Raw genomic sequence first — 13,054 nt, 5'->3', positions numbered from 1 at the left:
CCACAACCCCAGCCCTTGTTTTTCATTTTGAGACAGGGTTTCACTAAGTTGCTTAGAGCCTTGCTAATTTACTGAGGCTGGTCTTGAACTTGAGATCCTCCTGTTTCAGCCTCCAAAGTGGCTGGGATTACAGGCGTGCACCACCATGCCCAGCAATGCTAAGGTGTCTGCTGGAACTGGGGACTTGCTACATGTCCTGAGCAATGAGAGAAAGGTATGAAGAAATGAGAAAGTTATGAAGAATAGTTTCTTCCCGAGAAGGGCAACCTTTCCGGGCTATTCTACCCAATCATCCCTCTCTGCACTGACACTTTTTCTCAGGATTAAGGCTGTTTCTTAGTGACTCTGCAGTAGAAATGAGGGGTTCTTTGGTATGAATGTAGGTACCAGCCCCTTCCCACACATATGGATCATGGTCCTTGGGTCTGTGGCTCCAATATGCCCCATCAGACACCAGTTTCAGAAAAATGGCTTTCTTTTGCACTATGTAGAAACCAAGAAGCCTTCCAGGAATGATGAGGAGGAGAGTGCCCAGAAGGACACTTAAGGATTGGCTCTCTTCTCCCAGGCCCTGGCATAAAGGGTAAAGTGTAAGTCTCTGGCAGACAGCCCCGGATTCACTCCAACCATCTTGGCTATGGGATCAGAAGGGAGAGTAACTGGCAAGGTTGCAGCTGCCCTGGAAGAGCCCTGGACACTTCATGTGCCACTGCCAAGAAAGAGGGGGTTAGCTCTGTGCTAGGGGAACCACATCCTGTGCAGAACTGTGTGTTCAGAAAGCTCAAGCAGGTGTTAGGTGTTTTTTGCCTTTTGTGGCAGAAAGGGGACAATGTTCAGGGGAAAAGATTCTTTCACCAGAACCAAACCCTAGTGAAAATTCTGACAATGATAAGCTGTGGACACTTAGAAAACTATGTTCAATAAATAATGGTATACCCACACATTGGCAAAATGTATGTAAATCTGTTTTTTTTTTTTTTTTTTTTTAATGAAGCTGGGCGCAGTGGTACACACCTATAATTCTATGACTCAGGAGGCTAAGGCAGGATTGCCAAGTTTAAGGTCAGCTTAGCAAGGCCCTGTCTCGAAATATAAATAAATAAATAAATAAATGTGCTGGGGGACTGGGGTTTGGCTCAGTAGTGGAGCACTTGCCTAGCATGTTGAGGCACTGGGTTTGAATCTCAGCACCACATAAAAATAAAGAAAGATACTGTGTCCATCTACAACTAAAAAATATTTTTTTAAAAAAGTGCTAGGGATTTAGCTAAGTGGAAGAGCATTCCCATAACTGAAAAAAAGAATTTTTAAAGGAAGCTATTGTATTCATATAGAACAAATTCCAAGATATAGTATTTAAAAAAAAAACGTACAAAACTGGGCATACAGCACATTACTATTCATATAAAAATGAGGGAGAAAAACAAAAACATATTTGCTGTATTAGGTATCCACTACTTTGGAAAAAATTACTCCAGAACAGCAATTTAAGCATTCATTCTCAGTTTACATGGGTCAGGAATCCCAGCTCAGCTTAGCTGTGTCTTTGTGTTTTGTTTTTTTTTTTTTTAAAGAGAGAGTGAGAGAGGAGAGAGAGAGAGAGAGAATTTTTAATATTTATTTTTTAGTTCTCGGCGGACACAACATCTTTGTTGGTATGTGGTGCTGAGGATCGAACCCGGGCCGCACGCATGCCAGGCGAATGCGCTACCGCTTGAGCCACATCCCCAGCCCCTTAGCTGTGTCTTTGGCTCAGATCCTTGGAAGAGTGTGGTCAAGCTGTCTGCTAGGGATGTGGACCCATCTACAGGCTCAGCTTGGGGAGGGAGGATCTCCTTCCAGGATCCTTCCAGATTGCTGGCAGGCATCAGCCTCTCACCCCAGGGGCTGCCTCACAGCATCCCAGTTGACTTCCTCGGGGTGAGTAATCAGAAAGATAGAGAGCACCAAGATGGAAGTCTTTTTTCATAACCCATTTTCAGAAGTGACATCCACCACACTTTGTAGTGTTCTATTCATTAGATGCAAATGTGCAAACCAGCCCATGCCAAGGGGAAGGGAAGGCCCAAGGCCATGGATGCTAGAGGTAGGAGAGTTGGAGGGCATGGTAGGGGACACCCGCACCACACTTACACAGGATGCACTGGATACATTAAATATTGGCTGCCTCCAGGGCAGAGAATTGGGTAAATGTGGGAGAATTTTCACTGAGTATGCTTTCATATCTTTATGATTTTCTACAACGTGGATGTATCACTTATTCAAAAATACATCAAATTTGAATTTTAAAAGAACAATTTAAAAGTTGGAAATTTAGGGCTGGGGATGTGGCTCAAGCTGTAGAGCGCTCGCCTGGCATGCACAGGGCGCTGGGTTCGATCCTCAGCACCACATAAAAATTATTTAAAGACGTACCCCATTTGAATCAAATGTATGATATGTCAAGTTCATTGTAATGTTTTGAGCAACTAATAAAAAAATTTTTTTAAATAAAATAAAGATGTTGTGTCCACCAAAAACTAAAAATAAATATTAAAATATTCTCTTTTAAAAAAGTCGGCATTTTAACAGAAGAAAAATGGAACAAAATTCGAAAACAATTATACTTAAATAATAGTTATTACTAACTACTGTAAAGATTGTTTCTATTTAGTCTTTGCTTGTTTCAATGAAGCTTTAAAAGCTATACATACAAGACACAGTTTGTGTTGCTTAATGTATATTCTAAAAATGCATCATTGGTTGATTTTCTTATTGTGTGAACATCATAAAGTATATTTACACAAGCTAAAATAGACTAGAATGTCACTGATGCAATCTTTTCTTTAACTACTGAGCTACATCCCCCAGCCCTGTCTGTTATTTTTATTTTTTTGTGGTGCTAGAGATTGAACCCAGGGCATTGTGCATGTAAGGCAAACACTTTACCAACTGAGCTATATCCTCAGCCCATTATGTTTTTATTTTGAGACAGGGTCTTGCTGAGTTGCTTAGGACCTCCCTAAATTGATGGGGCCATAATCCTCCTGCCTCAGAGATTGTAAGCATGCACCACTTGCCCAGCACTGATATAATCTTATGGAGCAACTCTCAATATGCAGTCCTTAACTGACTGAAACATCATATGGCACATGATTGTACACACGTGCACACATACACACAAACACATAACCCATGTGTAGAACAAAATACAGATTCCCCCTCATTTTTTTTCCAGGGGCGTAGGTACTAGAGATTGAACCCAAGGGTGGTGTTCTACCACTGAGCTACATCCCCACTCCCTTTTATTTTTTGAGACAGGGTCTTGCTAAGTTGCCAAGGCTGGCCTTGAATTTGTAATCCTACTGCCTTAAACTCCCAAGATACTAGGATTACAGTATGCTTCACCATGCCCAGTCAAAATACAAACTCTTGAGTCAGGATTCAAGATCCTTCAGCATTTGATTCCAGTCTGCTGTGCAGACTTATTTTCTGCCATTCTTTCATCCTTCTATGAACTCTAGTTACTTGCTATACTGAACTGATTACATCTGCCAGTTCTAGCGGGTAAAAGCCATAGCCCAATGCCAGGCACACAGCAAACTTTCAATTAAGACTTAGCTTACATTCTTAATCAAAGGCTGCCTTTGCCTAAACTGTCCCATGTGGAATGCGCTACACCCCTCTCCTAGCCCCAAGGAACATTCCTCTCAAGGCTAAATCAGATGTCACTGTCGCCATGAAGTAATCCCACGGTGGTTAGTCATCACCTCTATTCTCCCACAGCACTCTTTCTTTACCTCAACTATAACACTTTTGTTACAGTATTGCAATTTAAATCTACAACTGATCCCTGGATCATCAGTGACAATATTACCTGGGAATGCAGTAGAAATGCAGAATCTTGGGTCCTCCTAGGTATTTAGGATGAGAATCTGAATTTTTAACAAGATACCAGTGACTTGTCGAATGGTAAAGTTTGAAAAAACAGTGGTTTTAAATCTTTCCCTACTTGAACTGTAAGCCTTCCCAGGACGCTTTCATTTCTGTCCCCCAAGCCCATCATAAGATTTGACACCCAAATGTTTTCTAAGTTTTATTTATAATAATTATGTATATGACAGATTTTTTTTTAATTCCTGGAGGAATAAAATACCATTTTATTAATACTAGTTATTTGGTAAGTGGACAAAGTACATTTCTATGCAACACTTCAATTTTTCTATAATCAGAATGTATTACCTTTATAGGTAGAAAAACAAAAGATTTAGAAAATTATGTAAAATGTAAGATGAAATGTAAAATTTACGATACAACATTCACAAAATGGTATATGATACATACAATGGTGTACAATTGTGCTGAGGTATATTTACATATATGAAAAGATGCCATGCTATATTGTTTTAAAAGACAACAGTATATATTGATGGTATCATGTTTAAAAAAAAAAAATTGTAAGTGGCCCCTAAAGGAACATATACCAAAATGCCTTTGGTGGAGTTAATTTATTTATACCTTTTAAATTGTTCCTAGTTTTCTTACAATCTTTTTAAAAAACATGGTAATAAAAAAAAAAAAACAGCCATTTTCATTTTGAAAAATATCTCTACTCCTTACTAAGTCCCTTTATGTCAGTCATGAGACTTCCACAGGCACACAATCACTGCACACATGAAGGCCAGGGCACTCAGTCCCACACTCCAGTCACCTGCCTGTCCTGGCACTCTCCCACCCCTGCAGCTACTCCAACTCAAACAAATGTGGCAAGTGTGATGCCACCTTTGGCCAAAAACACCCTGTCTTTTTGGAAGTCTCACTTTCCCCAGTTACTTTTTCTCAGATGGTAACAGCAACAGATCTGCTCTCCGAGACAAAAGCAACCAGACAATTCATACTGCACCACCTCCCCCTGGTGGCAGGCTTTGGTAATGGAAATCGCTTGATAAGAAAATACTGCAACCTGTCATCCTTCTCTCTTTTCTTCTTAGTTTATTTTTTATTATTATTATTATTTTTTTGGTGCTGGGGATTGAAGCCAGGGGTTCAAACATGCCAAACATAAGCTCTACTACTGAACCATACCCCCCAGCCATATCCTTACTTCTTTAAATCATCAAAACCTCTTTTTCATTCTTCAAGGTGTCAAGTACAGACACAAAGCCAGGATTCGGTATCAGTCAGACTTGGTGCTTCAGATAATGCCACAGGTGACTTCTGCCCTTTATCTCCTGTCCTTTCCCTCCCTGCTGCTTGGTCCTTATGATACAGACAGGTTTATCAGTACTGCCTTTCCTGCTTTCTAACTCCTCCACTGCCCTGAACCTCAGGAAGGGCAAGCAATGGCCCAGGAACCCTTGGCACGGTCTGGCATGGAGAAGCCCCAGAGACATTTACCATCAATCCTCTCAGGACCCAGTCCTTAGGTTTCAGGCATTGATATTTCAAGCATGTCAGGTTGTTATGCTGATGTTTCTTTAGAAATATCACAGTGCAGCAATGTCAGTCTTCAACTGTGGTGCTTCTGGTCTCCACATAAACGTCAAGTTTCCTTACTCTTCCAGGAAGAAGGAAACATTCAGTAGGATATCTGGAATAGGAAGAGGGAAAACTGGCATATCACCTCTCCAGAGAACATAAACACCAGATTTATAAAGATATAGAGCACAACAAGGGCATCTCTCTAATGTCTCCAAAGAGGCACAGGGAAGGAGGAGAGGAAATAAGAAGGAATTAAAAAAATAGTACCTTGTACAAGATCTTGGTGTTCATCTGCTGAAATTTGGTCCCAGGCCTTGGGCAATGCTTGGATACCTGCCAAGTCTCCCCACTGGATGGAGGAAAAGAGATACTTTCTCTTCAGATACTTTCCTGGAAGTTAAGGACTGCTCAAAAAGAAAAGGAATAATGCTGTAGTGGGGGAAAGGTACCTCATGAAAGCTTTGGGAACTATAATGTAGAGCCATTGTTACATTTCTCTGGGGGTAGGAGTGGGATTAGACTGTGCCACAATATTTTCTAATCAACTCTAATAATATGGCTTGATGACACCAGAAAACAAGAATCAAACACTGTCCCTGAAACCTAGACTATCTTTTGTGAGGACAAAAGTAGAAACTAAAAACAAGCAAAGTGACATAAAAGACAAACTCAGCAGAAGTTTGAAGGGGAAATACATCCACTTTCGAGGACCACAGGAACATTTTTGCTGGTAGGAAACACATAAGCAAAGGTACGGAGTGAAGAAGCGTGGAGTGCCTTCAGGGAACTGCGAACTTTCCAGCATACCTGGCAGGTGTAGGGCACATAGCAGGAAAGGTGGGTTGAGCCAGAACACACAGACACCGAGGACCAAGGTAGGCATTCTGAACTTTATCCTACTAGCAGCAGAAGCTACTGACACATGCTGTATGAGCAACCTGATCAGAACTAGACTTCCTGAAGATACAAGGAAGTGAGCCAACTTAGAGGAGCAAAAGTCAGAGACAGAGAAGGCTGCCAAAAGGCTACATGTGATTAAGAATCCAAAAGAGAAACTGTGGAAGTGGCAGAGGGAATAGAGAGAAAAAGAGTCACACATCACTTACTGATGGGGATATGTTTTGAGAAAGGCATTGTAAGTAATGTCGTCCTGTGCAAACATCTGGAGTGCACTTACATAAACTAAGACAGTTCTGACGTCACCACGTGATACAATCCTATGGGACCTCTGTGGTATGTGATACCACTGCTGATCAAAATTTGTTATGTGCCACCTGACTATAAAAAAAGCACCAGGGAAACAGAATTGAAGTGCCTGATAAGTGCCTGTGTAAAGAGTTTAGCACGTGCTAAGTACTCTGCTCCTGCTGCTGTTGGCATCATTACTAAAACCGTTAGCACCATCACTACTACTGCTGCAACTGAAAGAGAAAACAGAGGAAAAGATAGAAGACTATTCTAACACTTCCAGAGCAGGTGAATGGACAGCACTGAGTCTACAAATAAAAGAAAGGGGGTTGAATTTGAGAGCTAGATTGAAGAGTTCAACTTTGAGCTTGACTTTTTATTTTCTTGAGCAATCCAGCTGGAGGCATCTACAGAAAACTGAAGCTCAAGACTAGCAACAACAATGAAAGCAGAAACTTAAGCCAGAAGGTAGATGTAGGTATCAGGTGAGAATGGAGACAAAACAGCCAGAACTTCAACTAACTAATCTTCTCCTTCCACCCTTGCCCACCACCACCCCAACTCTTTCCTTGGAACAGTCAGCATGGTAACATTAAAAACATATATCTTTTCTTGTTACTTTTCTATTGAAAACCTCATAGCTCTCTGTTTCACTCAAAGTAAAAGCCAAAATCCTTTCAAAGACATTCACGGCCCTAAGAAGTCCAGCCACCTCCTCAATCACCTCACCTCCCAGCAGACTCCCCTCATCCCCTGCTCTAGCCACACTGGCCTCCTGGCTACTTTCTAAACATACCAGGCACACTCTTACCTCAGGCTTTTGCATTTGATGTTCCCTCTGCCTGGAATACTCTTCCTCCAAATATCCACACAGCTTCCTCCCTTGCCCTCTTCCGATCTTTTCTCATGATGCCTGCTCTGACCACCCTATTTAAAACCACAACGCACCATCATACTTCACATTCCCTGCTTTATGCTCCACAGCACTCATCATCATCTGAAATGCTCCTTATATTTTCATTTTTTAATGTCTGTCTCCTAGCACCTACAGAAGTGACTGGCAGATAGTAGCTAGTTACAAATTACTTGAGAAATCATAATAAAGAATAATCAAAGAGGAATCCATGTTCAAGAACCAAAGAGAGTGAATCCAAACTTGTGATTAGAAAATTAAAGAGACTTTGGAATATCTCTGAACACTTATCTGAAATGTATGCAAAGGATATGAACTTCGATAATGTCTCTCAATATCTTGCAACCATTCCAACATGTCAGCCACAGAAGGGCTCTCAGCCGAGGGCTGCAGAACAGCATCAAGGCCGACCACGTCTGCATGTTGCTCATAGATCCGAAACACTTGCTCCACATGGCTGCTGACCGTGTCGCGCACCTTGAGGAGGGTGGCTCTGTGGAAGAGTCTCTGCATTAGGCAATAAGAGAAATGTATGCAGCAAGCCTTCTTAATTCTGGTGCTCTGACATTTTGAATTGGGTGATTCTGTTTTGTGGAGGGCCACCTCACACATGCAGGATGTTTAACAGTACACCTGGCCTCTACCCACCAGAGGACAGAAATAAACCACACTCTCACCATCTTCACCATAATGTCTCTAGACATTGCCAAATATCCCCTCACAGAAAAACTACCCCCAAATGAGAACATGAGCTAAGGAGATTGGTGATATTGCTTTGGAGGTACAGGTAGATCGAGAATTAAGAAATAACTTTATAATGGGGAGCTGAAGTTATATTGCTCTCAAAGCTGTGGGATAAGCCCAGTTGCCAAAGAAAGTAAAGATCAAGGGACATTTCTGGGGTTAAGGATGGACTGAGGATTAAGCTCAGAGGCAGAATGCTTATTTAGCATGTGTAAGGCCCTAGGTTTAATCCCCAGCACTGCCCTCCCCACACACAAAATAAATAACCTAAGGAGAGCAAATGCTTACTCACAGACTCAAGCCATGTACAAGAAAAGGGAATAAAGAGGGTACTGAAGCAACAAACCATTCCCATCTACAAGCTCCCTAACCCTTTCTAGAAAATTCTTGAACAGTCAAGTGTGGGCTCAGGATGCAGACTACTGCGGAAAGTTATTTATTCTCCCCCATGCATAAAAACAGCTTGTTTTGCTCACGATACAGAACTAGACTAGCACACAGAACAAACACTTATTCCACAAATCAATGAGTGAATAAAATTATTTTAAAAACTAAACACAATAATGCATATAAAGTGCTTAAAGCAGGGCCTAGGTTATAGTAAATATTATTTCCTCAGTGACCCCAAAGGATCCAGCCATCAAGACAAAGGCTACAACTTCCAAAAGTAGAAGGCATTTCCCAGCCTAGTACTGTGTCTTTCAAAAATATTTGACCCTTTATGAACAACCAGAAATATGAAAAATTGTGCTCTATATGTGTACTATGAATTGTAATGCATTCTGCTGTCATATATAACAAATAAAAATTTAAAAAATGAAAAAAACTGTTTGACCATGACTCACAATGAAAAAACAGAATAACAACCCAACACCCACACACAAATATGTAATCAATTGAAGTAAAAAGTTCCCAAAACAATATTGATCCTCTCAAATACTGTTTTTCATACTGTGAGATCTGCTTACTTGTAGTCTGTGACTTGTAGAACAGAAGACAAAATATCAGAGTGTAATACTCATAGAATTGTTTTGTGGAATATTTCAGTTTATATGTATGCATGTGTTTATATGGACCATGATACAAAACATATTTCACCCTATAGGTCATGGTCAAACTCTAAAAGCCACTGATCTAAAGGAAAACAAGTGCCTCTAGGAAGGCAGGCTCTCATGGGGAATTTTTTATACTTTTGTTTTTGTAGTGCTAAGGATTAAACTCCAGGCCTCATGCATGTTTTTTTTTAAGCATTCTACCACTGAGCTATACACCATTTTTAAAAATTGAAAAACAAGCTGGTTTTATGGTGGCACGTCTGTAAATCCCAGTGGCTCAAGAGGCTGAGGCAGGAGGACTGTGAGTTCAAACCCAGCTTTAGCAACTCAGTGAGGCCCTAAGCAACTTAGCAAGACCCTGTCTTAAAATAAAAAATAAAAAGGGCTAGGGATATGGCTCAGTGGTTAAGCATCCCTGTGTTCAATCCCTGGTACCAAAACAAATAAATAAATAAAAATAAAAATAAAATTGAGAAACAAGCCATACTTTAAACGCATACAACTTAAGGGGCTGGGGATGTGGCTCAAGTGAGGCACGCATGAGGCATTGGGTTCGATCCTCAGCACCACATAAAAATAAAGATACTGTGTCCACCTAAAACTAAAAAAAAAAATTTTAAAAGGCATACAACTTAAAATGAAACTACTTTGTATACTACAATGGTATATACATGCCATTATCTATTTCTCTAAATCCAGTGAACATACAAAATCAACAAGAAAGCCAATGTTAAGTTATGGACTTTCAGGGATAATGACATGTCACTATAGATTCACTGATGGTAACAAATGTACCACATTGGTACAGGTAAGAGTGGAGTATATACATGTGTGGAGGCGAAGGCATTAGGGAATTCTCTACACTTCCCAACTTCACTCTAAACTTAAAACTGCTCTCAAAATTAAAGTTTAATAATTTTTAAAAATAAGTATACAATTTAGTACTTTTTCACATATTCACCAAATTGTGCAACCATCACTATCACCTATTTCAGAACATTTTTATCATCCCCCAAAGAAATCCTGAATTCATTAGTAGTTATTCCAATTCACTCCTTCTTTTTGGCCCCAGGAAAGCACTGATCTACCTTTTACCTCTGTGGATTAGTCCATTCTGGATATTTCAGAGAAATGAAATCATACAATATATGTTTTGTTTCTGATTTCTTTGACTTAGCAAAATGTTTTCAGGGCTCATCCATGTTGTAGCATGTATGGGTGCTTATTTCCTTTTTATGGCCAAGTAATATTTCAATGTTTGGCTCTATCATAATTTATTTGTTCATCTGATGAACATTTAGATTGATTCCACCTTTTGGCTGTTATGAATCACACTGGTTTTGTAGTGCTAAGGATTAAACCCCAGGCCTCAACTTCTCACCAAATTCCTCTCAATCCAGAAGCAAAAGACACATCTACAGATCATATGCTCAACAGAGCTAATTACCTCTCCAACCTCCTCTCTCAGTCCCCTGCTCCAGCCCACTATTCTCTTTTCAACATTACTCATGTCCACATCTTGGCTCATTTTACACAAATTCATCCTGCAGGCTTTTGACATTACTTCCTCCTAAAGGCTTCCCCCCTCCTCAGGCTGCACTCCTCACTATCTTAGAACACCACAACATCTCTTCTACTCAAGGCTGCTTCCCTGTTGTCTTCACGGCACCTTGTTGTGCCTGGCATCCCACAGGTGCTTAATAAATGTTGTTTTGTAGAAGCGTACAAAAGAATAAAATGCATTTTCAACAAATAACAGTTTCCTATTCATGTATGGTACAGACACTATGCACTAGAACTTTTTTTGTTTGGGGTCAAAGAAAGGCCACATATGCCCTGTCGCCTGTCTCTTCTCAATACCATAACCTATTGGTTACTGAGAGACAAAACAGTTAAAAGACAAAAACCAGAGCTTTTAAACATACTACTCCTGGGCACAGAGACAATGCACAGCAAAACAAATGATAGTTAAGAGCTCTGGGGCTGGGGTTGTCGCTCAGTGGTAGAGTGCTTGCCTAGCATGTGTGAGGCACTGGGTTCGATCCAAAGCACCACAAAAAATAAATAAATAAAATAGGCTGGGGTTGTGGCTCAGCAGTAAAGTGCCCACCTAGCAGGTACAAGGCCATGGGTTCCATACTCAGCACCACATACAAATAAAATAAAATAAAGGTATTGTGTCCAACTACAACTAAAAAGTAAATATTTTAGATATATATTTAAGATGGACTTAAAAAAAATAAAGCTCTGGCTTTTGTGTTTTTCAAAAGATGGGGGTTGGAATCCAGTCAACTATTTACTAGATGTGTGACCAAGGGCAACCTGCTTGAGTCCATTTCCTCACTTGCAAAAACTGGAATGAAGTGAGGTTAAGTCACAGAGGTATTAAAGGACTTTATGGATAATGTATGTAAAACCTTCAGTTCTGGCACCTGCTAAGCTTAAAGCCCAGTTCCTTGTTGCCTTTACCAAAGACAACTATAGAGAAGGGCTAATAAGCCTTCTCCACTCCTTTTCCTTTGTGACATTCCCCTTGTCAGAAGCCAGGCATGTAGAAGCTGGCTTCTACATGCCTGGCTTCTGACAAGGGAAATGCCAGAAAGTGGCTTTTTGACAGTGGTCCCTTCGCAACAGAAGGAAGGGCCGAAACACCTTCAAATGCCATGCTCCCGAGTAAAAACACTCTTCTGATCCACCCAAGCTACTTGAAAGCGCCCAGTTTAAAGATCCTTCTAAACAGCACCGAGGGAATCCTTACAGCCTCTCCCCTAGCTTGTCCAGGACCACGTCCCCAGCCGCCAGCTGCTTGCGCCTCAGCCGCTCCTGTAAGTCCGGGAAAGCCCGAAGCGCCGGCACATCTTGGAACCGCACGCTTTGCGCGGCCTGCAACTGCTCTGCCAGGTTGCTGAGGGAGGCCAGGAGCGGCGAGCAGTCCCGCAGGGTGCTCTCCCACAGGCCCTGCTGCTCCTCCACCACCGGGAAGCACTTCTTCAGGGCCTCCTGCACAGCAAGTAAAGGCCGGTCTTGAGCCATCTTCTGTTGGGAAAACAAACAAGAGCAAAAAATAAATAAATAAAATTTAAAAAGGGTCAGGGCGCCAAGTCAGGAGACGAAGTGCTGGGTCCCGGGTGGGAGCCACTTCCTGCCCCGAGGTCGGCCCGGCTCTCGGCCTCCGAGTCCCTCCGGACAGGAGCTCCTGCCCAAGGCGTCCTCTCGCCTTCGGAAGCTGCTCCGTGAAGGACCCTTGCTTCCCCCGCTCAGGCGGGTGTCCTAGTTACTCCTCGGAATAGGGCAGTCTCCTGCTTCAGACTGAGGATTCCCGGAGCCCAAGACCTGTCTTCCCTCGAGACTTGTGCTCCTGGAGCCGGAATCTCGTCTCCTCTCTTTGAAACTGCCTTTCGCGTTCCCTAACCCCGCCAGATATCGAAGCGTGAGAACCCACCCGGAAAGCACCGCGGCTCGCACCTTCTGTGCCGCTCAGAAGTGCCCGCCCGCGAGGACTACGGAGTCGTGAAAAGATGCCGTAAAGCCGCAATGACTTCTGGGCAATGAAGTCCTGCCTGTGGATTGGCTGTCTGATGGAGGAGCTTCCTTGTGGTTGGGTGTTCTGAGACCATCCTTAAAAGGGCCACTTCTCATTCGTCAGCCGCAGGCAGTTGAGTTTGAATTGGGTGGCGGTTAGCTAGAGAGCCTC

The 13,054-nt window shown here is 41.9% G+C and overlaps 1 protein-coding gene across 3 annotated transcripts; it reads right to left on the bottom strand.

The window, feature by feature from the left end:
* Positions 1–4,960: 4,960 nt before the first annotated feature.
* AIRIM (AFG2 interacting ribosome maturation factor) lies at positions 4,961–12,825 on the bottom strand. 3 transcript variants are annotated; one of them, XM_081306471.1, is made up of 5 exons: positions 12,603–12,825; positions 12,119–12,393; positions 7,875–8,054; positions 5,728–5,846; positions 4,961–5,569 (listed from the first exon to the last, which is right to left on the bottom strand). In XM_081306471.1, exons 2-5 carry the CDS (start codon positions 12,391–12,393, stop codon positions 5,532–5,534), a joined length of 612 nt encoding a protein of 203 aa, XP_081162597.1. In that variant the 5' UTR covers positions 12,603–12,825; the 3' UTR covers positions 4,961–5,531. The 3 variants fall into 3 exon arrangements, with proteins under 3 accessions (XP_081162597.1, XP_081162595.1, XP_081162596.1); XM_081306469.1 differs by having other exon boundaries at positions 12,119–12,825; XM_081306470.1 differs by having other exon boundaries at positions 5,728–5,850; positions 7,879–8,054; positions 12,119–12,825.
* Positions 12,826–13,054: the final 229 nt, after the last annotated feature.

Source organism: Spermophilus citellus, assembly GCF_964194105.1.
Source record: "Spermophilus citellus genome assembly, chromosome: 9".
Taxonomy (NCBI): domain Eukaryota; kingdom Metazoa; phylum Chordata; class Mammalia; order Rodentia; family Sciuridae; genus Spermophilus; species Spermophilus citellus.
The sequence above is the reverse complement of the archived record's forward strand: the minus strand, read 5'-3'. Positions and strand labels throughout refer to the sequence as shown.

What these genes read in the sequence shown, in the direction of transcription:
- AIRIM (XM_081306469.1), bottom strand. Translation starts at nt 12,393, where the DNA reads ATGGCTCAAGACCGGCCTTTACTTGCTGTGCAGGAGGCCCTGAAGAAG. An exon ending in GACAAGCTAGGGGAGAGGCT is followed by an intron (nt 8,055 to 12,118) that starts GTAAGGATTCCC and finishes ACTCTTCCACAG; the next exon opens with AGCCACCCTCCTCAAGGTGC. An exon ending in ACACCAAGATCTTGTACAAG is followed by an intron (nt 5,570 to 5,727) that starts GTACTATTTTTT and finishes TTCCTATTCCAG; the next exon opens with ATATCCTACTGAATGTTTCC.